The 24294-nt window shown below is 42.5% G+C and overlaps 1 protein-coding gene across 5 annotated transcripts in view; it reads left to right on the plus strand.

The window, feature by feature from the left end:
- The window catches only part of usp25 (ubiquitin specific peptidase 25), a 181935-nt gene that overhangs the window by 65142 nt on the left and 92499 nt on the right, over positions 1–24294 (plus strand). For all 5 annotated transcript variants that reach the window (XM_059650133.1, XM_059650135.1, XM_059650136.1 and 2 more), the window contains exons 6-10: positions 8323–8409; positions 13113–13250; positions 15256–15332; positions 21187–21260; positions 23499–23656. In XM_059650133.1, coding sequence (XP_059506116.1) covers positions 8323–8409; positions 13113–13250; positions 15256–15332; positions 21187–21260; positions 23499–23656 — 534 coding nt within the window. The remainder of the gene's footprint in view (positions 1–8322; positions 8410–13112; positions 13251–15255; positions 15333–21186; positions 21261–23498; positions 23657–24294) is intronic.

The raw sequence follows: 24294 nt of genomic DNA on the forward strand, positions 1-24294 counted from the left end.
GCTCAGAATGTTGCACAGCATTTTAGAACCAATAGACTACTTTTGTAGCGTAATTGCCATTGTAATGTAGAAAACATGGCAAGCAATTTGTGCACATTAAGCGCTCACAAACGGAATGAGATAGTTAATATTCTGTGCTTTTTAATCGTTGGTTGAGGGATAAGGACATGTGGGAGAACTCCCTGCCGTTCTTTGGATAGTGTTGTGTGATCTTCACCTGAGAGAGCAGATGGTTTAATGTCTTGACTGAAAGACTGCACGTCCAACAGTGCAACACCCTGTCAGTTTTATACTGGAGTATTAACATTATGTTCGTAAATCTCTGGTTGGGGACTTCAGACTAACAGGCGATGCTTTGATATTATTTCACCTAAACGTGTCCAATTTGAGAGTCTCGACATGAATCTTTACAAATATGTGAGGTATGAACCCTGAATCAGAAAACCAAAGAATCCTACATTACCAGAAACTCTCATTATATACAGATTATCGATTAATAGCAGATGCCTTGAAGCTTCACAAATGTTGAAATATGAGTAAAGGCCATTGGGCTGATAAAGTCGTGCATTACTGCAGATTAGATTGCCTGTCCCCTCTGTGTCTGCAAAGTTGTCTGTCACATTTGTGATGGAATGCCCCAGTAGGTGCATCATGTTCTTCGTAGCAAAGACTGTTAGCTCACTTTGGAAAAGTATTCTGTGCTTGAATAACTGCTTGTGGGGGAGGGACCAGACTTCTTGTCACTTCAGTCGTCATTCTTTGTCTGGTTATCCTTGGTATGTGCTTGCTTATTTTGACTAATTACAAATTTCATTTTCAGTTAGTCCATTGTAATTTTGAAAACCTTTAAGCTTCTACAACAGTTCTTTTGATCTGAAGGAGGCGTTTCTGAAAGTTTCATGGTAGAACATTTCTGTCTAGGCTATTCAAGGCAAATGAACTAGAATGGGATGCTTTACAAACAACATAGAACATAGATCAGTACAGCACAGTACAGGCTGTCTGGCCCACGATGTTGTGCCAACCTTTTACCCAGAACCTAAGGTCTGTCTAACCTCCACTGCTACCTTATACGAATCATCCATATGCCTATATAAAGCCGCTTAAATGCCCCTAATGAGACCAACTCCACTACCTTCTCCTTCAATGCATTCTACGCCCCTAACACACTCTGAGTAGAACCTACCTCTGATGTCTCCCTGATAGCTACCTCCTTTCACTTTAAAGCTATGTCCCCTCATAAAAGCTGCCTCCGCCCTAGGAAAATGTCTCTGGCTGTCTACTGTATCCATACCCCTGATTATTTTGTACACCTCTATCAAGTCACCTCTCATACTTTGTCGTTCTAAAGAGCAAAGCCCTAGCGCTCTCAACCTTTCCTGGTAAGACCTTCCATCCATTCCAGGCAATATCCTGGTAAATCCCCTCTGCACCTTTTCTAACGCTTCCATGTCTTTCCTGTAATGAGGCGACCAGAACTGGACACAATACTCCAGATGTGGCTGAAGCAGGCTTTTGTATAGCCAGAGCATAACTTCAAAGCTCTCGAACTCAGCCCCTCTATTAATGAAAGCTAACATACCATACGCTTTCTTAACAACTCTCTCCAACTGGATGGCAGTTCTCAGGGAACTGTGAACATGAATCCCAAGATCCCTCTGCTCCTCCACACTGCCAAGAATCTTTCTGTTAACCCTGTATTCTGCTTTCAAGTTTGTCCTTCCAAAATGAATCACCAAGATCCCTCTGCTCCTCCACACTGCCAAGAATCTTTCTGTTAACCCTGTATTCTGCTTTCAAGTTTGTCCTTCCAAAATGAATCACCTCACACTTTTCAGGGTTAAACTCCATCTGCCACTTCTCAGCCCAGCTCTGTATTTTATCAGTGTCCCTTTTTAACCGAGAACAGCCCTCCGCACTGTCCACAACGAGACCCACCTTCGTATCGTCAGCGAACTTCCTAATCCACCCTTCCATTCCTTCATCCAAATCATTTTCAAAAATCACAAATAGAAGAGGACCCAGAACAGATCCTTGTGGTAAACCACTCGTAACTGAGCACCATGCTGAATACTTTCCGTCCCCTACCACCCTTTGTCTTCGAAGGGTCAGCCAATTCTGAATCCAATCAGCCACATTTCACCCTATCCCATGTCTCCTGACCTTCTGCATGAGCCTACCATGGGGAATCTTATCAAATGCTTCACTTAAATCCATGTATACCACATCCACTGCTCTACCTTCATCCATGTGTTTGGTCACCTCTTCAAAGAATTTGTGAAGGTTTGTGAGGCATGATATACCCCTCACAAATCCATGCTGACTATCACGAATCAAACTGTGCCTTTCCAAGTGATCATAAATCCTGTCTCTCAGAGTTCTTTCCAATAATTTGCTCACCACTGACATGAGACTAACTGGCCTGTAATTTGCAGGGTTATCCCTGTTCCCTTTTTTGAACAAGGGAATGACATTTTTCCTCTTTCCAGTCTTCCGGCACCATACCAGTGGACAGTGAGGACGAAAAGATCATCGCCCAAGACCCTACAATCTTGTCACTCACTTCCCATAGAATCCTTGGATAAATCCCATCCAGCCCGGGGAACTTATCTATCTTCAGCTTCCTCAGAATTCCGAGCAAATTTTCTTTACTAACATCAACCTCCCCTCGCCTACCTGCCTGTTTCACACTGTCCTCCTCGACAATAGACAATAGGTGCAGGAGTAGGCCATTCGGCCCTTCAAGCCAGCACCACCATTCGTTACGGTCTGGCTGATCATCCACAATCAGTATCCTGTTCCTGCCTTATCCACATAACCCTTGATTCCACTATCTCTTTCTTGAAAGTATCCAGAGACTTGGCCTCCACTGCCTTCTGGGGCAGAGCATTCCATATATCCACCCCTCTCTGGGTGAAGACGTTTCTCCTCAACTCTGTACTAAATGGCTTACCCCTTATTTTTAAACTGTGTCCTCTGGTTCTGGACTCCCCCCCATCGGCGGAAACATGCTTCCTGCCTCCAGATTGTCCAATCCTTTAATTATCTTACACGTCTCAATCAGATCCCCCCTCATCCTCCTAAACTCAAGTGTATACAAGCCCAGTCGCTCCAATCTTTCAACATATGATAGTCCCGCCATTCTGGGAATTGACCTCATGAACCTACGCTGTACTCCCTCAATAGCAAGAATGTCCTTCCTCAAATTTGGAGACCAAAACTGCACACAATACTCTAGGTGCGGTCTCACCAGGGCCCAGTACAGCTGCAGAAGGACCTCTTTGCTCCTATACTCAATTCCTCTTGTGATGAAGGCCAGCATGCCATTAGCTTTGTTCACTGCCTGCTGTACCTGCATGCTTGCTTTCATTGACTGATGTACCAGAACACCCAAATCTCATTGTACTTCCCCTTTATCTAAATGGAGTCAAGTTAGGTAGTAATCTGCCTTCCTGTTCTTGCCACCAAAGTGTATAACCACATATTAATCCACATTAAACTGCATCTGCCATGCATCCGTCCACTCAGCTAGCCTGTCCAAGTCACCCTGTATTCTAATAACATCCTCCTCACATTTCACCCTGCCACCCAGCTTTGTGTCATCAGCAAATTTGCTAATATTACTTTTAATGCTTCATCTATATCGTTAATGTATATTGTAAATAGCTGCGGTCCCAGCACCGAACCTTGTGGAACCCCCACTGGTCATATTGTGTCCAGTTCTGGTCTGGCCTGCCATTCCGAAATGGATCATCCACAATCAGTATCCTGTTCCTGCCTTATCCACAGGAATGGATGAAACACTGACTCTCCCTTGTCCATCTTCATAGTTACATCCTCAAAAAATTCCAGAAGATTAGTCAAGCACGATTTCCCCTTCATAAATCCATGCTGACTCTGACGTATCTTGTTACTGTTACCCAAATGATTCGTAATTTCATCTTTTATAATTGACTCCAGCATCTTTCCCACCACTGATGTCAGGCTAACCGGTCTATAATTCCCTGTTTTCTCTCTCCGTCCTTTCATCAAAAGTGGGACAAGGTTAGCCACCCTGCAATCCGCAGGAACTGATCCTGAATCTATGGAACATTGGAAAATAATTACAATGTGTCCATGATTTCTAGAGCCACCTCCTTAAGTACCCTGGGATGCAGACCATCAGGTCCCAGGGACTTATCAGCCTTCAGACCTAACAATCAGTCCAATACCATTTCCTACCTAATGTAAATTCCCTTCAGTTCATTCATTACCCTCCGCCCTTCAGCCACTATTATATCTGGGAGATTGCTTGTGTCTTCCCTAGTGAAGACACATCCAAAGTACCTGTTCAACTCTTGTGCCATTTCCTTGTTCCCCGTAATAAATTCACCCGTTTCTGCCTTCAAGGGCCCAATTTTAGTCTTAATCATTTTTTTTTCTTTTCACATACCTAAAAAAGCTTTTACTATCCTCCTTTATATTTTTGGTCAGTTTGCCTTCGTACCTCACTTTTTCTCCACGTATTGCCTTTTTAGTTATCCGCTGTTGCTCTTTAAAAGCTTCCCAGTCCTTCGGCTTCCCACTCATCTTTGCTATGTTATACTTCTCTTTTATTTTTATACAGTCCTTAACTTCCCTCGTCAGCCACGGCTGCCCCTGCCTCCCCTTAGGATCTTTCTTCCTCTTTGGTATGAACTGATCCTGCACCTTCTGCATTATATCCAGAAACACCTGCCATTGTTGTTCCACTGCCATACCTCGCGAACCATGGCTCCCTCACTCGACCGCATCTTCCCTGCCTGCTAGGGACAAACATATTGAGCACATGCAATATGCATTCCTTAAACAATCTCCACATTCCTGTGCTGCTCTTCCCTGACAGCATCTGTTCCCAATTTATGTTACCCAGTTCTTGCCTAACAGAATTGTAATTACCCTTCCCCCAGTTGTAAACTTTACCCTGCCGTGTGTACCTATCCTTATCCATGACTGTTAAGAAAGAAACAGTTATGATCGCTACCGCCAAAATGCTCTCCCACCCACAGGTCTAACACTTGGCTCGGTTCGTTGCCAAGCGCCAAATCCACGGTGGCCTCTCCTTGTGTTGGTCTGTCTACAGACTGTGCCAGGAATCGTTCCTGAACACACTGGACAAAATCTACTCCATCTAAACTATTACAACTACGATGTTTCCGATCAATATTTGGAAAGTTGAAGTCGCCCAGGATTACAACCCTGTGACTTCTGCACCTTTCCAGTATCTGCCTCCCAGTCCGCTACTCTGCAACCATTAGGGGGTCTGTTTTTAAAAAAAAAACCCAGCAAAGTGACTGCTTCTTTCTTGTTCCTGACCGCAACCCAAACTGGCTCTGTAGACATACAATTCTCGAACTGCCTCTCAGGAGTTGCTCTACTCGCCCTGACTGGCAACACCACTCCCCCACTTCTTTTTCCACCCTCCCTATTTTTTCTAAAGCATCTAAATCCCGGAACTTCCAACAACCATTCCTGTCCCTGAGTTCCCCAAGTTTTTGTAATGGCCACAACATTGTAGTTCCAAGTACTGACACATGTCTAAGTTCATCCTTATTTCTGATACTTCTAGCATTGAAGTATACACACCTCAAACCATGTCTGTGTCCACAATTATGCTCCATCGACCACATTTCTTTATAAGCCACCTCACTCCCTGTTGTGTCTGTCGGAAGGCCGAATACCTCATCCTCTGAGTTATAAATCCGGTTCCCCGCCCCCTGCCAAAATATAAACTACCCCGTACAACTCCAGCAAACCTCCCTCCCAGGATATTTGTGCCCTTCCGGTTCAGGTGCAACCTGCCCTTAGGGTACAGTTCCCATCTTCTCCAGAATATGCTCCAATTATCCACATAATGGAAGCCCTCCCTCCTGCACCAGCCCTGTGGCCACGTGTTTAGCAGCACTCTCTCCCTGTTTCTTACTTCGTTATCATTTGGCACTGGTAGTTATCCAGAGATAACTACCCTGTTTGCCCTGGACTTCAGCTTCCAATGTAACTCTCTGTACTCGTTTTTCACACTCTGTCCTTTTTCTACCTGTGACATTGGTACCGATTTGTACCAATGTGGGTACATCCTGCCACAGCTGCTGGTGGTCGTTACCAATAAGAAAGAAGGAACAGGCGGAGACCATTTAGTCTGTAAGCTTGCCAATCATTCAGTGAGATCATGGTTGATCCTCAGCATAACTCATATACTGGCCTTTGTGCCATACCTCTGGATACTTCTGGCTATTATCACTCTCTGCTTTAAATGAAACAGTTATCTTTCCATCAGGTTCCATGTGTGAATTAGAGCTTCTGAACACCCATCATCCCTAGTATGCTGAAGTCGTTCTGAATTTCACTCCTGAAAATATTTTCTCTTTATGAACCTAATCTATTCCCCTTAATATCTTGAAAGTTTTGATCAAATCACTGCTTTGTTGTCTGCATTCCAAGGAGGATGGCCCCGGTCTGTGCACTTTCTCCTTGTCGTTTAACTGTTGGAATCCAGGTTTCATTGTGGTAAGCTTTGCTCCAATACAAGCACTTCTTGCCCAAGATACCCCATCTGACCTCAAGACATGTATGGAATTCAGGTTGAGGGCAGATTTGAGTTCAGTTGTGACAACCTGGATGGTCATATAAGTTGTGCGCCTCGCATGAGTACAGACCAGTTCGTCAAGGTTCCAAAGTCACCTGATTCTGAAGAGATTATTTGTTCTGAGGAATAGAAGCCTTCAGAGTACAGGAGGAAGAAAGTGAGGCTGAGAGTCATTTTTGATGCTATCAGTCATGATTCAGTGGTCAGCTTCTCATGTCTAAGGGTCATCATAAGAATTGAGCACATAACCCAAGATGACATTCCCATGCGATACTGAGCAATGCTGTATTGTGAAATTGAATGAGAGAGAACAACAGAGGTCTTGTTTATTCACGCAGATGGTATATAAGACCATATTCCAAGAAAGACCAGGAGATTTATTGAATGTTCTGGGCAATATTTCTCCTTCAACCAACATCTTTAAAACATTACCTGGTCATTTATCTCATTGCTGTTTGTAGGAAGTTGCTATGCGCAAATTGTTGTCATAATCCCTGCCTGGCATTAGTGATTACCAACTTGAATTATTTATTTTTTGTGTGTGGCTAAGACTATAAGAACTAAGAGCATGACACAGGCAAATCAGTGTCTCAAGCTTTCTCTGCCAAAATTTCACCATCTGCAATGATGGGATTTGAACCAATGTGCCAAGGACTTTGGCCTGTATTCTGGATTACTATTCTAGCAACTTTATCATACCATGACTACCTCCCCTGGCAGATTTCTGTGCAGTCTGAGCAGTTTATTTGAACCACGGCATCCACTTAACAAAGGCATATTTTCAAAGTCAGTTTATTAGCTATTAAAAGTGTACATTTCTATTATTTTATTATTCTATTATTTCTAATATTCTAGCTGCAAAAATAGCAACATATAAAAATGTAAATATTTTAAAATAATTGTACAAACAAATCTCTAATACACATCAATGACTTCATTTGACACTATGCACCATGCAGGAAGCTTTGGATCTCTTTGCTCAGCTTAGGCCTCTGGGTACTCATTTAATGCAGACAGTATGAAATCTAAGTTTTATATGTGACCAAAAGATGATGCTGGGGTTGCAAGGCTAACATGGTGGTACAGCTGCACTAATGCTGTTTCTCCAGTAACATTTTAATTTTAAAACAAAATTATCCTTGAAAGAAAAGGTAAATGAAATCATTTTTAAAAATGCATTCCTGTTATTTTTAAGAAATGCAATACAATCACTAAGAACATTTAAATTGAAGAAATTTAAATTGAATTTTGAGAGATGTCCTTTAACACAGTCTCTGCTTTGAAAAGAACGTTCATGGAGCAAATACTCTCATGATTTCCTTTTTGTGGATCTTGAAGACACTCTTGCTTTTCTTTCTGGTGTCATTTTTCTTGAACTATGGTTGAAAGTGTAAAAGATTATGCAGTGTATATTTGGACGAATAAGGGGTCTGCATGGTTTCCTTGAAGGTGCTACACGGAAAACTGGTAAGCACACTTCAGAAGTACTTTATTTTCTGGAAAGTAATTTGGGACATACTGAGATTGTGAAAGTAACTATAGAAATAAAAGTTTATTTGGTTGTGTCATTTGCACCTTTCTCTTTTTACTCATTTTTTTCTTTGTGTTTTCTTTCACACCTTGATTTCTTTGTGTGTATAGAGTTTCTTTTATATGACCTGTAAAGTTCCGTCACTGGCTGCAGTTAATGTACTTTTTTGTCTTCTCATCCTCTTTAGTCCCTCTTTAATCTGCTTGAGTTTCGAAGACTTGTCCTCAACTATGTCCCGCCAACTGATCCTCAGGATGTACCTCAAAATCAAAAGGTGTGTGATTTCTGTGACTCTTTGCTTGATGTTGATATGGGATGTTGGACAAAACGTGCATTCACCTCACCACTTGAAACTAGATGGATTGATTTCTGTGAGCATCATCATGACCATTCCATCTCCAACCTTACCTCCTACATTTCTATGTGGCATGTTAACAAACTTTTCGTGTTACCCTTTCCATGATTTCTGCCTATCAGTCAAACAGCCAATTTCCTCCTCTCCTCCTAAAAGTAAGAAATAAAACTTTAAAAAAGAAACTTCTGAATAATCCAGTGATATTTCACCTGCATTGCTAGAAGTAGTGTTGTGTGAAGGTGATATTTAATTCATCCAGTACAATTCCATTAACTTGACCTACGTTCATCGAGTCGTTGAGTCATTCAGCACTGAATGAAGAGCTCTGATGAAGGGTCTAGGCCCGAAACGTCAGCTTTTGTGCTCCTGAGATGCTGCTTGGCCTGCTGTGTTCATCCAGCCTCACATTTTATTATCTTGGAATCTCCAGCATCTGCAGTTCCCATTATCTCTGCTCTTAATTGTGTTCATTCTAGGCTTCCCTTTTGGATATTTATTCAATGGGTGTTTTTAATGTTCAAGCAGCATTAAGGGATTGAAGCAAAATTAGACAAAGAGAAAACTGTCATTTTAGCAGGAGAAAGTGATTCCTGATTGTCGTGGAGAAATATATTTACTGACTATGTTTGCAATAAAGTTACTTTTCTTTTAACATGAGCATAATTAACTTTCTGAGGAGCATGAGATCTCTGTCTCATTCGGGAATTTGCAGTACATTAACAAAATTTACAATTTGATTTCAAATGTGCATGCAAGACTTAAATTTTTGCTGGTCAGGATTTGTTTCTCAGACGCCCTGTCAGAACACTTCTGACAACAGTCTGCCCATAAATGAAAGTGGTAAATATTTTGTGTGTCAGAAAGTCTGTCCTTATGAACACAATATCTAAAATACATTTCCGGCCTTCATCTCAATCTATCGTTCTCTCCCACCCTGCACTATAACACCTTATTTTGATCATTAAATGATGTATTGCAAGTTCCAAAAATGTAAGTTACAAGACTAAACATTTTGTACTTTTAGTGTTTGTTATATGTTTGAGTAATTTTCACTTTTCCTGTACAAATCTTTACATGTTTTTGTATCAGATTTGCTAATTTTGTACTCTTGCAAGTTGCAACTTTCAGAGTCAATAACGGAACACTTGCAATTTCTGGCATTGAAGTCTCTCAAGTTAGGTATTGGAGCGATGTAGAAAGTAAGATGTCGGGTAAAGCTCCTTACATCCTGACACAGCAATGCATCTGCATTTTGGAAGATGATTTTTGTTTCTGCAGTCCTCACAAAGGAGATAAGTCACCTTGTCCTAGAACTTTGAGAAAATGAAATATAACCATTCATAGTTGTGCCCTTTAAATTAGCCTGTTCTTTACACACATCCTCATTTGACCTCCAATCTCACTGATTGTTAAAAGAAATCCCCAGGTCTCTAGTTGGTGTCACCTTGTCCTTCCTTCTGTCAGAAAACAGCTGCGCTGAGAAGGCCTTGGAGTATTGACAAAGTAGCAGTAAATCTGGCAGATTACTGATTCTCTGTTTTCATGATTCAGTGAAGGATGAAAATGATACACACGTAACCAACACCGAACATTCCCACTGCACCTGAGTTCAGGCTGTGTCTGTATAGATTGACCTGAGCTTCATGAGACTGAGATGATGCTCACAGATCCATCATTAGTGTTGGATTCAATTTTGAAGTGGTGTATTAAGTGACCTATAATGGAAAGAGATTGGCACAGCATCCAAAGGTATAACTCGAAGTATGCTTCTTTCCTTACCCTTTATTGAAATCAGTAATGAGAATTGGAAAGTCAACTCAACTAATCACGGGCCAAAAGTTTTGAACATATTAGAGGATAGCGGTTCATTTTTGTTTATTTTTACCTGTATGAACATCAGCCTACACCTGGACTTTGAATAAACATTATGCAGATAGCACTGACCCAACTGGCTGTTTGGCATTTTTTACCCGCTGTTGTCCTCTGTGCTCATTTAAGAATGCAGTAAATAACTTGCTGAATTGGATTCTTCCTGTACCAGAATACCCTCAGATTAAATATAAGATAAAGTTGTGGAACAACTTGACTCAATTGATCCAACGTTTATTTGAAGTTCAAATCATATGATAACTTTTATCATGTCGCACGGTCACTTCTGGTGATGAATCATCTTGGCTGTTTAATGAGAAATACATGATTTTGCAAGACTGCTAGCAAATATATTGAGAAGGGCAGAAAGTTATTTTAAGTTTTTGTCTTAGTAACAGAACTGGGGAATACTTGAATTTATCAGTCTCAGCTGGGTAGTGTGACAGTGCTGTCACTTTAGAAAGATTATTTTGTCCTGGGCATTTTTGAAAAGAGGTTGTAAAGGCAGAGGAGTTGCACTGACTACTGAAGACAGCTTAAATAAATAACTTAGGAGGCCTTAAGGTTTTTTAAAAGTGTTAGAACAATCGAAGGGCAGTGGCCAGCTCTCTTAGACGAGACTTGCTAGTTTTTTTAAGATGCAGCAGTCAGAAGCTGTTTGGCATCCCAGAACGGTTGGAAGCTTCAATGAATAATTCCTAGCTGCTACTTTCTCTGAAATGTCTCTTAATATTGTTTTGTTGTAGATTGGAGAATTCCATGTAAGAATCAATGTTTGAATTTGCCTTTTTGCCAAGGGGTATGTTTATAGGATGTTACAAAATTGGAACAGTTAATTAGTAATCTGTACTGTCTATTATTTAGTTAAGTTTTCCAGTAGTTAAATTATTCTAAATTCATATTACTTTGTATTTTTTTATTTTAACTCTAGTGTTTAAATAAATTGCATTCTGCTTAACTACAAGTAGTTTGACCATTCGCATCACATCTGGAGCACGCACTTCATGTTTGCCTTTAGGATATGAAACAGTTGGGGTCTAAGCTACCTTCTTAAAATATTTTGAGGGGGTTTGGGCTGCTTCATAACAATAGGAATTTGGCAACTCAGGTAAAAAGTTCAGTTTGATTAATATGGATGCAGCGTGTGAAACCTACAAGATTCACTGTGACTTTTAACCAAAACCGCTTCAACAGCACCATGTAAATCTGCAATCTCTGCTGCTTGGAAGTGTAAGGGAATCTGTCGCACGGAACCCCATCAAGTGCAAGTTTTCTTCCAAGACAAAAACCCCACTCCAAACTGAAAATATGTCACAGTTCCTTCACTGCCACTTGAACTCCCTTCCTGATGGTACACTGGGAGTTCATACATGGTGTAAATTTGAGTACAGAGGTGATATAATGAAAATTTTAAATAAATATAATGTGCGTCAGTTTGTGTTCTATTTTATTTTATGTTAGTAAATTTGATCAAGATCCTTCATCATCTTCCTTTACTCAAGCTTCACCATATCAGAGTTCATCTGTAACGTCTCTCTTGAATCTCTGCTTGTAGATGAATGTATGTAATGTTGTAATTCTATTGTGTTTACTTTAATGGCGTCTGTGTGCACACCCTACCAGTTGCTCAGCTGTTTCATGGTAAATGAGTGCCAGTAACTAGCCAGAAGTTGACTGTTGTACCATATGTATCTTTAGAGTAAGCACTGTTAGAGCTGAGTCTGTCAAATCCTGAGAGGAATTTGGAGTGGCATGAAACTTACTCAAGCTGTGTGTGATTTATAAAGGAAACCTTTTTTGTACCAATTAAGAAGTAATTCTTAATGTATCTAAATTGTATTTGAATAAATAAATGCAAGCATTAACTGGGGACTCAATTGAGTCAGTATGAACTGAAACTGTGGTGGATGGGTTAGGAAACGTGCTCATAATGTGTTTCTGAAAATAAATGTTTATAAAGGTGTGTAAATATTGGCTCCAGTTCTGTCCTTTGCCATCTGGCTTTCAAGTGCAGAACAGAGGCTGTCTCTTTCTCCATAGATTTTAAACCAATCAGTTGCTCAAATTATAAAAGATTTAAATTTCATCCCAGTCCCCCATTCCCCATTCTTTTGGAGGAAAATCTCTTTCTATGTTTGAAGTTACAGGCTCACTGGCTTTTGCTTTCAGTCATGCTTCGGCATGTTGGCAAGGCAAACATTTGTTGCTCCGAAGAAGAGCTGCAGGGCTGTTTTCTCACTTTGTTCAATTATTGTGGTACACTCAATGCACAGGCTTAGTTTGTCAGTTTTATGGTTTTGATCTAGCTATGGTGACGAAACAGCAGAAGCATATCTACTTCAGGATGTGTCTTAGAGCTGGTGGTGCTTCTGCACCTTGTCCTCCTGGGCAGTGGACTTAATAAATTTCCTCGAGTTGGTTAGTTTTTCAGTACCTTTTCCAAGGGACTGATCTTCGTGGAACCTCTATGCAATGACTCTTTTCTGTCTTTAGGATGATCATCTCAGAAAACTATGTATTTATGATTGAACCCAGCATTGTGCAGAGGATACCGTCCACTTCCAAATTGGTTTCCTTATCTTGCATGTATAATTTTCTTTATTTGGTCTCCTCTGTATTAAATGTGTAGTCTGCAGAATGTGTCTGTCATATTGTGCCCCTCTCCCCTAACCTCTTGTCTCTTTAGATTGTCTTCACTGATGAACAAACTGTTTTTCAGATTGTCAGTGTTCATTTTTTGTTGCGATTTGCAGGAGCGACGGAATCTTCCTTTTATGCGTGAATTAAGACACCTATTTGCTTTAATGGTTAGCTCCAAACGGAAATATGTGGATCCATCAAGAGCTGTGGAAATATTAAAGGATACTTTCAAATCTAATGACTTGCAACAGGTAAGATTTGGTTAGTAATGAGAGAGAATTTGCAATAAATTTATATCACATCTGAATCCTCCTGTTAGAGTTGATAGTTCAGTTGATCATTTACAGCTGCAACTCAGCAATTCAGACCAGATTTAGTCCCAGCAATGTGCTCCATTAAGCTCATAGACTGAAGACTACAGTTGTTCTCATTATTTCCAGAGATCAGCTTGGAGAGCCACTCCTTATTGGTCTCCACAGACTTCTGCAAAAAACTGGTGAGTGCTCCCCCTCCCATTCTTTAGATGACATGTCCATCATGGGCCTCCTGCAGTGCCACAATGATGCCACCCGAAGGTTGCAGGAACAGCAACTCATATTCCGCCTGGGTACCCTGCAGCCCAATGGTATCAATGTGGACTCCACCAGTTTCAAAATCTCCCCTTCCCCCACTGCATCCCAAAACCAGCCCAGTTCGTCCCCTCCCCCCACTGCACCACACAACCAGCCCAGCTCTCCCCCCCCCCCCCCCCACCCACTGCATCCCAAAACCAGTCTAACCTGTCTCTGCCTCCCCAACCTGTTCTTCTTCTCACCCATCCCTTCCTCCCACCCCAAGCCGCACCCCCATCTACCTACTAACCTCATCCCACCTCCTTGACCTGTCCGTCTTCCCTGGACTGACCTATCCCCTCCCTACCTCCCCACCTATACTCTCTCCACCTATCTTCTTTTCTCTCCATCTTCGGTCCGCCTCCCCCTCTCTCCCTATTTATTCCAGAACCCTCACCCCATCCCCCTCTCTGCTGACGGGTCTAGGCCCGAAACATCAGCTTTTGTGCTCCTGAGATGCTGCTGGGCCTGCTGTGTTCATCCAGCCTCACATTTTATTATCCGAGAGCTCAATTGACCTTTGTTGTAAACAAGCAGCACTTGTCTTGTTCGTACATATAGTGATCTCTTGGGTGAATTCCAAAAGAAAGTGGCATTTCCAGTGGGACTGTAGCCAGCCAAGTTGTATATACCAGAAAGGAATCCTCCATTTCTGGGCAAAAAAAAACGATAAATAAGCAAAAATAAATTACATGTTGAGGTTACTGAAAATAAGACATTTTCCCATTTCCCATACCGACTGTAAGAAAATGATGACTGCTAATGATTGTGCATAAAAGATGCACAATTGACATAGCTCACCTCATTCTTTCACATCCCTTTGTGCATTTCTTACCTGATCTTGTGATGAGAGTGAGAGACTGATGGCAGAACTGTGTTTGTATTGCATCTGCTCCAGGTTTTTTGTTTGGCTACTGATATATCTAACCTCCTGGAAGCCAAAGACTGATGTGCAATATTTGTGTGCTGGCAACCGTGTGGCATTTGTCTAGTCTATGATTTCTTGTCTGTAGAACTAAACATCAGTGTCGGGTGTTTGACTATGGGGGCACATAACTTTTTCTCGACTGACCACGACAAAGCATGTGATGGGCCTGTTCACTTAGAAAAATTATGATTGGACAGTGCCAACATGGATTTATGAAGGAGAGATCATGTTTGAAAAGTCTTTTGCAGATATTATTCATGCATAACTAAAGTTAGTAAACAAATTTTGAGAATGAGAGATTGGGAATGCTGCATTGATACAGATTGAGAAGCAGGCCAATCATGGGCAGTGACTGTATGGGTACCAGAAGGATCAGTGCTAGGTCCACAGCTTTTCACCATAAAATAGTGAAAATAATTTGGATGTAGGGACCATTTATAATATTTCCAACTTCTCATCTGGGTTCTAAGCTCTGATATTCTGTCCCAAAACTAATCTGTCTCTCTTCCCCATTAAAATGCTCCTTAAAATCAACTCTTTGACTATGATTTTGTAGCCTGTCATGATATCACCTTATTTAGCTTGGTGTCAAATTTTGTTTGGTAATATTTCTGTGGGACATCTTGTTAAGTTAAAGAAGGTGCCTCCCAGGCACGATCCTATGCAGATGTTTGGTCTTTTAATAAGTGTTTCTTCCCTCCCTGTTCTTCTCTACAGCAAGATGTGAGTGAGTTTACACACAAGCTTTTGGATTGGTTAGAGGATGCCTTTCAAGTGAAAACTGAAGAAGAGAGGTAAGCTTGGAATGATTTTATGGGGAAAAAGACTAAGCTGATCGGTGATATCCCTCATGTTTATAAGCTGATTTCTTGTGGTGTTGCTCACTGGCACTTTGGAAAGTAGTTGTTCCCATTGTAGACCCATATGAAAACTGGTACGCCCTAACATGTTTAAGTCTGAGAGTTTATGGGTCAGTGGTATTTAGAACTGGAAAGCAGAAATGCTGTCTGTTGAAAGAACTACATGTTGCCCTCCTACGGGTGTCAAGGATGTGTAACACCAATGAAACAGTGCTCGAAAGATTGTTGTTAAAAATTTCACTTGAAACTTGAACTTTCTGATTTGTTTGCACTCGTTATCTATTTGCAATGTCCATCATTTGTTTTATTTTTCTGACAGCCATCGTTATGAATCTGAAGACCCAAGTATGTTCTCAAAGCTTGGAGTTATTTATCTGATTCTTAATAGGACTGACTATCACATTTGTGCCAGGATTTCCTGTTAATAAGTTTAAGCCGGTCTTTTCAGGACTTGGGCAAAAGGGAGCCAGTCCCAATCTGTTTCTCTGTTCATGGAGCCATGCAGCTGGAGTCATACCCCTTGGTCTAACCTGTCCATGCTGCCTAGATATCCTAAATAGTTCTCATCCCATTTGCCAACATTTGGCCCATTACCCTTGAAACCCTTCCTATTCATGTACTGATCCAGATGCCTTTTAAACATTGTAATTATACCAGCCTCCACCACTTCCCCTGGCAGCTCATTCCATATACACATCACCCTGTATGTGAAAACGTTGCCCCTTAGGTCCCTTTTTAATCTTTCCTCTCTCAGCTTAAGACTATGCCATCTAGTTTTGCATTCCCCTCCCCCAGGGAAAAGACCTTGGCTACTCACTCTGTCCATGACCTTCATGATTGTATAAACTTCCATGAGGTCACCCTTTCAGGATAGGCATTGGCTTAGAGGTATTATTGCTAGACTATTGATCCATCCTGGTTCTGCGGCCCTGGGTTCGAATCCCATCCCATCACAGCAGTTGGTGGAATTTGAATTCAATTAAAAAAATCACCATGAAATCATTGTCAATTGTTGGAAACACCCATCTGGTTGACTGATGTCCTTCAGGGATGGAAATCTGCCATCCTCACCTGGTCTGACCTATATGTGACTCCAGACACAGCAATGTGGTTGACTCTCAAGGTGCCATTTGAAATGGCCTAGCAAGCCATTCAGTTGTATCAATCACTACAAAATCTCAAACAAATGAAACCAGACAGATTACCTGGCATCCACCTAGACACCTGAAAAGACAACAGCTAAAAATGCCTAGTCCACCCTGCAAAATCCTCCTTATTAACATCTGGGGACGGGTGCCAACACTGGGAGAGCTATCTCATAGACTAGTCAAGCCGCAGCATGACACAGTCATATTCACAGAATCACACCTTATGGGCAATGACCCAGGCACCACCATCACCATCTCTGGCTATGTCCTGTTCCACCGGCAGGACAAACCCGGCAGAGGTGACAGCACAGTGGTATACGGTCAGGAGGAAGTTGCTGTGGGCGTCCTCAACGTTAACTCTGAATCCCATGAAGTCTCATGGTTTCAGGGTAAACATGGGCAAGGAAACCTCCTGCTGATTACCACATACTGTCCTCCCTCAGCTGATGAATTGCAACTCCTCCCAATTGAAATATGCTTGGAGGAAACACTGAGGATGGCAAGAACACAAAATGTACTCTGGGTAGGTGATTTCAATGTCCGTTACCAACAATGGCACAACAGCAGTGCTACTGAATGAGCTGTTTGACTCATAAAGGACACAGCTCCCAGACTTGGTCTGCGGCGGGTGATGAGGGAACCAACAAGAGGGAAAACATACTTGACCTCATCCTTACCAATCTGCCACCTGTTGTTTCATCTGTCCGTAACAGTATCAGTAAGAGTGACCATCACACAGTCCTTGTGGAGTTGAAGTCCTGGCTTCACGTTGAGAATAACTTCTATCGTGTTGTGTGGCACTATCATGTACTAAATCCGTCAGATTTTACACAGATCTAGTAACTCAAGACTGGGCATTCATGTGGTGCTGTGGGCCATCAACAGCAGAATAGCACTCCAGCATATTCCCCCACTCAAGCATTACGATCTAATCCGGGGATCAACCCTAGTTCAATGGGTAGTGCATTAGGGCAGCCCAGGAGCTGCACCAGGCATCCCTGAAAATGAGGTGTCAACCTGGTGAAGCCACCAAACAGGACTGCTTGCACACCAAACAGCAAAAGCAGCAAGTGATAGACAGAGCTAAGCGATCTCGCAACCAATGGATCGGATCTAAGCCCTGCAGCCCTGCCACATCCAGTCGTGAATGGTTGTGGACAATTAAACAACTCGCTGGAGGAGGAGGCTCCAGAAGTATCCCCAGCACGTAAGTGCAAAAGAGAAGCATTTGCAGCAGTCTTAAGCCAGAAGTGCTGAGTGATGATCCATCTCCAATGGCTCCAGTGGTCTTCAGCCAATTCGATTCACTCCATGTGATATCAAGAAATAGTTGGAGATGCAGAATAATGCAAAGGCCATGGGCCCTGGCAGCATTCCGTCAATAGTACTGAAGACTTGTGCTCCAGAACTTGCCGCTCCCCTAGCCGAGCAGTTCCAGTACGGTTATAACCCTGGTATCTACCCGGCAATGTGGAAAATTTCCCAAGTATGGCCTGTACATAAAATGCAGGACAAATCCAACCCAACCAATTACTGCCCCATCAGTCTCATCTCGATCATCAGTAAAGTGATGGAAGGTGCCATCAGCAGTGTTATCGAGCAGCACCTGCTCAGCAATAACCTGCTCACTGACACCCAGTTTGGGTTCTGTACTGGAGGGCCACTCAGCACCTGACTTCATTGCAGACTCGGCTCAAACATGAACAAAAGAGCTGAATTCCAGAGGTGAGGTGAGACTGTCAGCCCTTGACATCAAGGCTGCATTCAACAGTGTATGGCCTCAAGAGCACTGGCAAAATTGAAATCAGTGGGTGCCAAGGGGCAAACCCTCCAGTGGTTAGAGTCATAACTGACATATAGGAAGATGGTTGCAGTTGTTGGAAGTCAATCATCTCAGCTCCAGGATTCTTCAGGAATTCCTCAGGGTAGTGTCCAAAGCCTAACTGTCTTCAGGTGCTTAATCAATGACCTTTCCTTCATCATAAGGTCAGAAGCAGGGCTATTCACTGATGATTGCGCTGTGTTCAGTACCATTCAAGACTACTCAGATACTGAGGCAGTTCTTGTCTAATGCAACAAGGTCTGGACAATATCCAGGGTTGGGCTGATAGATGGCAAGTGACAGTTACGCTACACAAATGCCAAGCTACGACCATTACCAATAAGAGACAATCTGACCATTGCCCCTTGATATTCAGAGGTGTTGCCATCACTGAGTCCCCCACTATCAGCATCCTGGTGCTTACCATTGACCAGAAGCTCAACTAGACTCACCACATAAACACAGTGGCTACAAAAGGAGGCCCAAAGCTGGGAATATTGTCACAAACAACTCATCTCCTGACTGCTCAAAGCCTGTCCACCATCTACACGACACAAGTCAGGAGTCACTCGACACAGTGTTATTGTTGATTCAGAGATAGTAGGAACTGTAGATGCTGGAGAATCTGAGATAACAAGGGGTAGAGCTGGATGAACCCAGCAGGCCAAGCAGCATCTGAGGAGCAGGAAAGCTGACGTTTTGGGTCTGGACCCTTCTTCAGAAATGGGGGAGGGGAAGGGGTCTCTGTAATAAATAGAGAGGTGGGGGAGGCAGATGGAAGATGGATAAAGGAATAGATAGGTGGAGAGGAGATGGACAGGTCAAGGAGGCGGGGATGGAGCCAGTAAAGGTGAGTGTAGGTGGAGAGTTAGCATGGGAGTTGGTCAGTCAAGAGAAGACAGCCAGGTCAAGGAGATGGGGGGTGAGGCTGGTGGGTAGGAGGTGGGGATGTGGAGGTTGAGGTGAGAGGAAGGACAGACGGGTCAGGCAGGTGGGGACGAGCTGGGCTGGTTTTGGAATGAGGTCGGGGTGGAGAGATTTTGAAGCTTGTGAAGTCCGCATTGATACCTTTGTGCTGCAGCGTTTTCAAGCGAAATATGAGGCGCTGTTCCTGCAACCAACCCAAAGGGCAACTAGGAACGGGTAAGAAGTGCGGGTCAGTCAGCGACGCCCACATCCCACAAATGAATTGAAAAAAATCCCTCAGCCTCCGGTGCTCCAGGGAAAATAGTCTCAGCCTGTTCAACCTCTCCGTAAAGCTCCATGCCAAGCTCCGCTGCATCCTCCTCCCGTCCCCTCCCCCAAACAACCCTGACAACATCCTTCTAAATCTTCTCTGAACCCTTTCAAGTTTCATAACATCGTTTCTATTGGCAGGGATATCAGAATTGAACACACTTTTCCAAAAGTGGCCTCACCAGTGTCCTGTACAACTACAACATGATCTCCCAGCTCCTATACTGAGTGCACTGTCCAGTAAAGGCAAGCATACGAAATGCCTTCTTCACTACCCTGTCTACCTGTCGCTCCACTTTTGAGGACCTGTTAATCTGCAACTCATCAAAACATTGAGTTCAAGATTCACTGCGGAGACTTGAGATCATATTTAGGCTGTTCTGAGGGAATGTTGCAGTATCTGAGATGCAATTCTGTTGATTAGACCATAACCTGCTGCCTGTTTGCCCCCTTGGTTGGACACTGAAAATAATGCATGGTATTACTTGGGGATGAGTTCTGTTCATTTTTCAATCCAATGTTTTATTTTCCAGCCAATATTAAAATTTTGGCCCAGAACTTCCAGTCTTCAGTGATGTCCGGGGGAAGTGCCTGGACAGTTTGAACTTCTGTTAAGGAATTCCCCTACTTCCCCTGACCTTCTGCAGAAGTCTCTGGCTTAGGTTGAAAACTTTGGACATTTCAGTGGTGTTTAACTGAAGAGTTACCCAAGAAATGTTAAGCAGAAAAATCCTAGTCTAACTCTGGGAACTCCAGAACTGACCCAGCATTCACTCACAGTGACGCAACTACCTAAACTAATATATCAAGCCTCTGACCTGATCCAACTATCCCTCCTGACGCACTAACACTTGACTACCCTTCCCAGCCCGAGCCAACACCACCTCACCCTACGCTACCCTACCCTACTCTAAAATTATGCAGTTCCAATAAGACACAAAACTGCTGAATTGAACATGAGGCATCGAGATCTCACTGCTTCTTTTGTGTTGAGTTACAGTACACTGAATTTCCAGTACAAGAATAAGCCATCAACCTATTGGTCTAAGTTGGTGTTTTGGTTCTGTGTCATTTAGTGGAACCTAGTGCACTTACGGTAGAATCGAGGTCAGAACATAATGTTGAAGGTGCTCTCCAGGACCAAGAAGACAATCTAGAAAAAAAAGACAAACACAAAAATATTTCTTCAAAAGATTTATTTGTGCATCCATTGAAGACTTTACAGGATTTGATAGAGTGGAATACAGAAATTGTTTTCACGGGCACCAGTATAGATCAGTGGCAAAAGAAACAAGCGGGGAAATTAATTCTTCTCAGAGCAAACTGTTATAATCTTGAATGTGTTCTGAACAACTGGAACAAGTACTGTGAACAGATTCCACAGCATGTTTCAACTGGATAAATACTTGCTGTAAAGGAGAAACTTGTAGGGCTGTGATTGAGGAGGAGGTGGGGTGTAACAAATAAGATAGTTCTATTAAAAATGCTGGGACAGACATGGTGGTTGGAATGGCTGCATGTTGCTATGCTTGCTTATACCAATGTTATGTTAGTATGTATGGTGGTGTTTCTTTCTTGCCAGGGATGGCGAAAAACCAAAGAACCCAATGGTGGAGCTCTTCTATGGACGGTTCCTGGCTGTGGGGATGCATGAAGGTAATGTACATCAGGACCACCTTGAGAAAAAATTCTAGGACATGGTTAGGAGCCAGAATTGTCCGTACAGCTCCTCCAGCCGGCTGTACCATTCTGTAAGACCATGGGTGGACTGAGATGTCAACTCCACCTTTTGCAACATCCTCAAATTTCTGTACTCCCTTAGTGTCCAAACGTATATTAGTAGCCTTGAATACTTTCCATGACTGGTTTCTTCAGCTCTCTGAAGATTCCAAGTAAAGAAATTTCTTCATACCTCAGTTTTACATAGCTGACCCATCTTCTGAGCCTGTGGTGCCTAGATCTGGACCGTCCAGCCCCTCATGCTGTTGAACCCTCTAATCAGTTTAAAATATTACATAAGATCACCTGTTGTTCTTCTAAACTCTAGACAATGCTGGTCCATTCTACACCACCCTTTAAGCGAACAACATTTTCCTATTATTCTAGTGAACCTTGCTGCATACCTTCAAAGCCAAGTCTAGCCTTTCTTCGGTAAAGAGGCTAAAATTATACATTAGGCATCACCAGAACCTGGTATAATTACAACACTACTTCTTTACAAGATAATAAAATGTGAGGCTGGATGAACACAGCAGGCCCAGCAGCATCTCAGGACCACAAAAGCTGACATTTCGGGCCTAGACCCTTCATCAGAAAAGGAGGAGGGGGAGAGGAGCTTCAAAATCTCCCCTCCCCCCCCCCCCCCCCACTGCATCCCAAAACCAGCCCAGCCTGTCCTCGCCTCCCTAACCTGTTCTTCCTCTCACCCATCCCTTCCTCCCACCTCAAGCCACACCTCCATTTCCTACCTACTAACCTCATCCCACCTCCTTGACCTGTCCATCTTCCCTGGACTGACCTATCCCCTCCCTACCTCCCCACCTATACTCTCCTCTCCACCTATCTTCTTTTCTCTCCATCTTCAGTCCGCCTCCCCCTCTCTCCCTATTTATTTCAGAACCCTCACCCCATCCCCCTCTCTGATGAAGGGTCTAGGCCCGAAACGTCAGCTTTTGTGCTCCTGAGATGCTACTGGGCCTGCTTTGTTCATCCAGCCGCACATTTTATTATCTCATTCACCTGTCTCATTGTTTTCTGTACTTTGTTGTTAACGCGGAGATTTATTGCAAGAACATTTGAACCTCTTAGGAACCCAACTTCTTTCAGCCTTGCACATGTTTAAAAAAAATTATTTTTCCATTCTACTTACCAAAATGGACAGCTTTACGCTTCCTAAATTATATTTCATTTTCCACAACTTTCCCATAACCTTATTGGATCTATACCTTTGAAGCCTCATTGCGTCCTTGTCGTGACTTATTGTCCACCTTTTTATATGCCTACATTCCACTTATCTTTGCACCAACAAACTTGTAAGCATTACGGTCAGAATATTCATCTGAATTATAGTTTCAGAAACTTACAGTTTTGATTCTTTTTAACAGGCCAAAGACACACTGTCGTGAACAGGACAGATTAAGATTAGATTAAAAATCCACCTGAATTGTTCTATTAATGTTTCAGGGCAAGTATTACAAAGGTTAGATATAGAATAAAAATCCTGCCTCTTCACTGTCTACAAGAAACAACCCCAGAACAGGTACAACATGTGATTAGAAACAATAAAATTCCTTCTTCTCTGTGCCAATCAAACATGGTTAAGTGAAATATAGAATGGAGTGAAATGCAGAGTAAAATTTCTTCCATATCCCAGCAAAATTTCCCAGGCCACATACAGCTCAGGTTTAATATAACACATCCTTTTCACTTATCCATCAAAAATCTGTTGATTGGATTGAGCAGCACATCTCTTTCTGTGAGCCTAGTTGGAAAGGCACCTGAAAATAGGATGATTGAAAAACAGCCCCCATAAATGTGAGAACTGGTTAGTGTCAAGATAATAACGTGGTTAACATTGCTGCTAAATCTGATGCTCAACTTATCTAGTGCCAAAACATAGATACTTGTAGTTATGCTCAGGGACAAAAACAAAATTGCTGGAAAAGCTCAGCAGGTCTGGCAGGATCTGTGGAGGAGAAAAAAGAGTTAACGTTTCGGGTTTGGTGACCCTTCCTCAGAACTGATGTTGTTATAGTAGTAGTTATGCTCCCTGATTGTCATAGGGGTGTGTGTGTGTGTGTGTGTGTGTGTGTGTGTGTGTGTGGTGGGGGGGTGCGCTTACTGATTTGAGACTTAAATCTTACTCTATTAAACTAATGTTTACTTTCTCATTAGGGAAAAAGTTTGAGAATTCGGAGATGTTTGGACAATATCCATTGCAGGTGAATGGATTTAAGGATCTTCATGAATGTTTAGAGGCTGCAATGATTGAAGGCGAGATTGAATCATTGCAGGTGGAAAATTCCACTAATTCTGCAAAGTCTGGACAAGAGGTGGGTTGTTACCAAAAGGTCCTTCATTGCCCCGAGTTCGTTCGTTCATGTTTGGTGTACAGTGCTAGGTTAATGTAAGTTGTCTGAAAATATTGTTGCTATGATTTGCTGTAGCAAAGGATAACAGTCTTCAGCCAGTTGTATTCAATCCTCATAATACCAAAAAATGGCTAGAGGTTCTGGATACTGCAAAGGCTATGGAGCTCTGACAACATTCCAGCAGTAGCATTGATGACATGTTCCAGTACTTGCTGCACCACTTACTAAGTTGATTCAACACTGATATCTACCTGACTGTGCACAAAATTACCCCGATATGTCCTGTACACAAAAGGGAGGACAAATCAAACCCAGCCACTTTCCACGCTCTTAGTCATCAGTAAAGTGATGGAAGGTGGCATCAGTAGTGCTTTCAGGCTGCACTTGCTTAGCAATAACCTGTTCTTTGATGCTCACCTCTGGGCATCAGTGCATCATTACAGCTTTCGTTCGAACATGGACAAAAGAGCTGAGTTCCAGAGGTGAGGTGAGAGTGTTACCCTTGACACCAAGATTACATTTGACAGATTGTGGCCTTAGAGAGCCCTAGCACTGGAATCAGTGAGTTGGTTATAAAGGAAAATCTCTCCTCTGGTTGG

Source organism: Stegostoma tigrinum, chromosome 12 (assembly GCF_030684315.1).
Source record: "Stegostoma tigrinum isolate sSteTig4 chromosome 12, sSteTig4.hap1, whole genome shotgun sequence".
Taxonomy (NCBI): domain Eukaryota; kingdom Metazoa; phylum Chordata; class Chondrichthyes; order Orectolobiformes; family Stegostomatidae; genus Stegostoma; species Stegostoma tigrinum.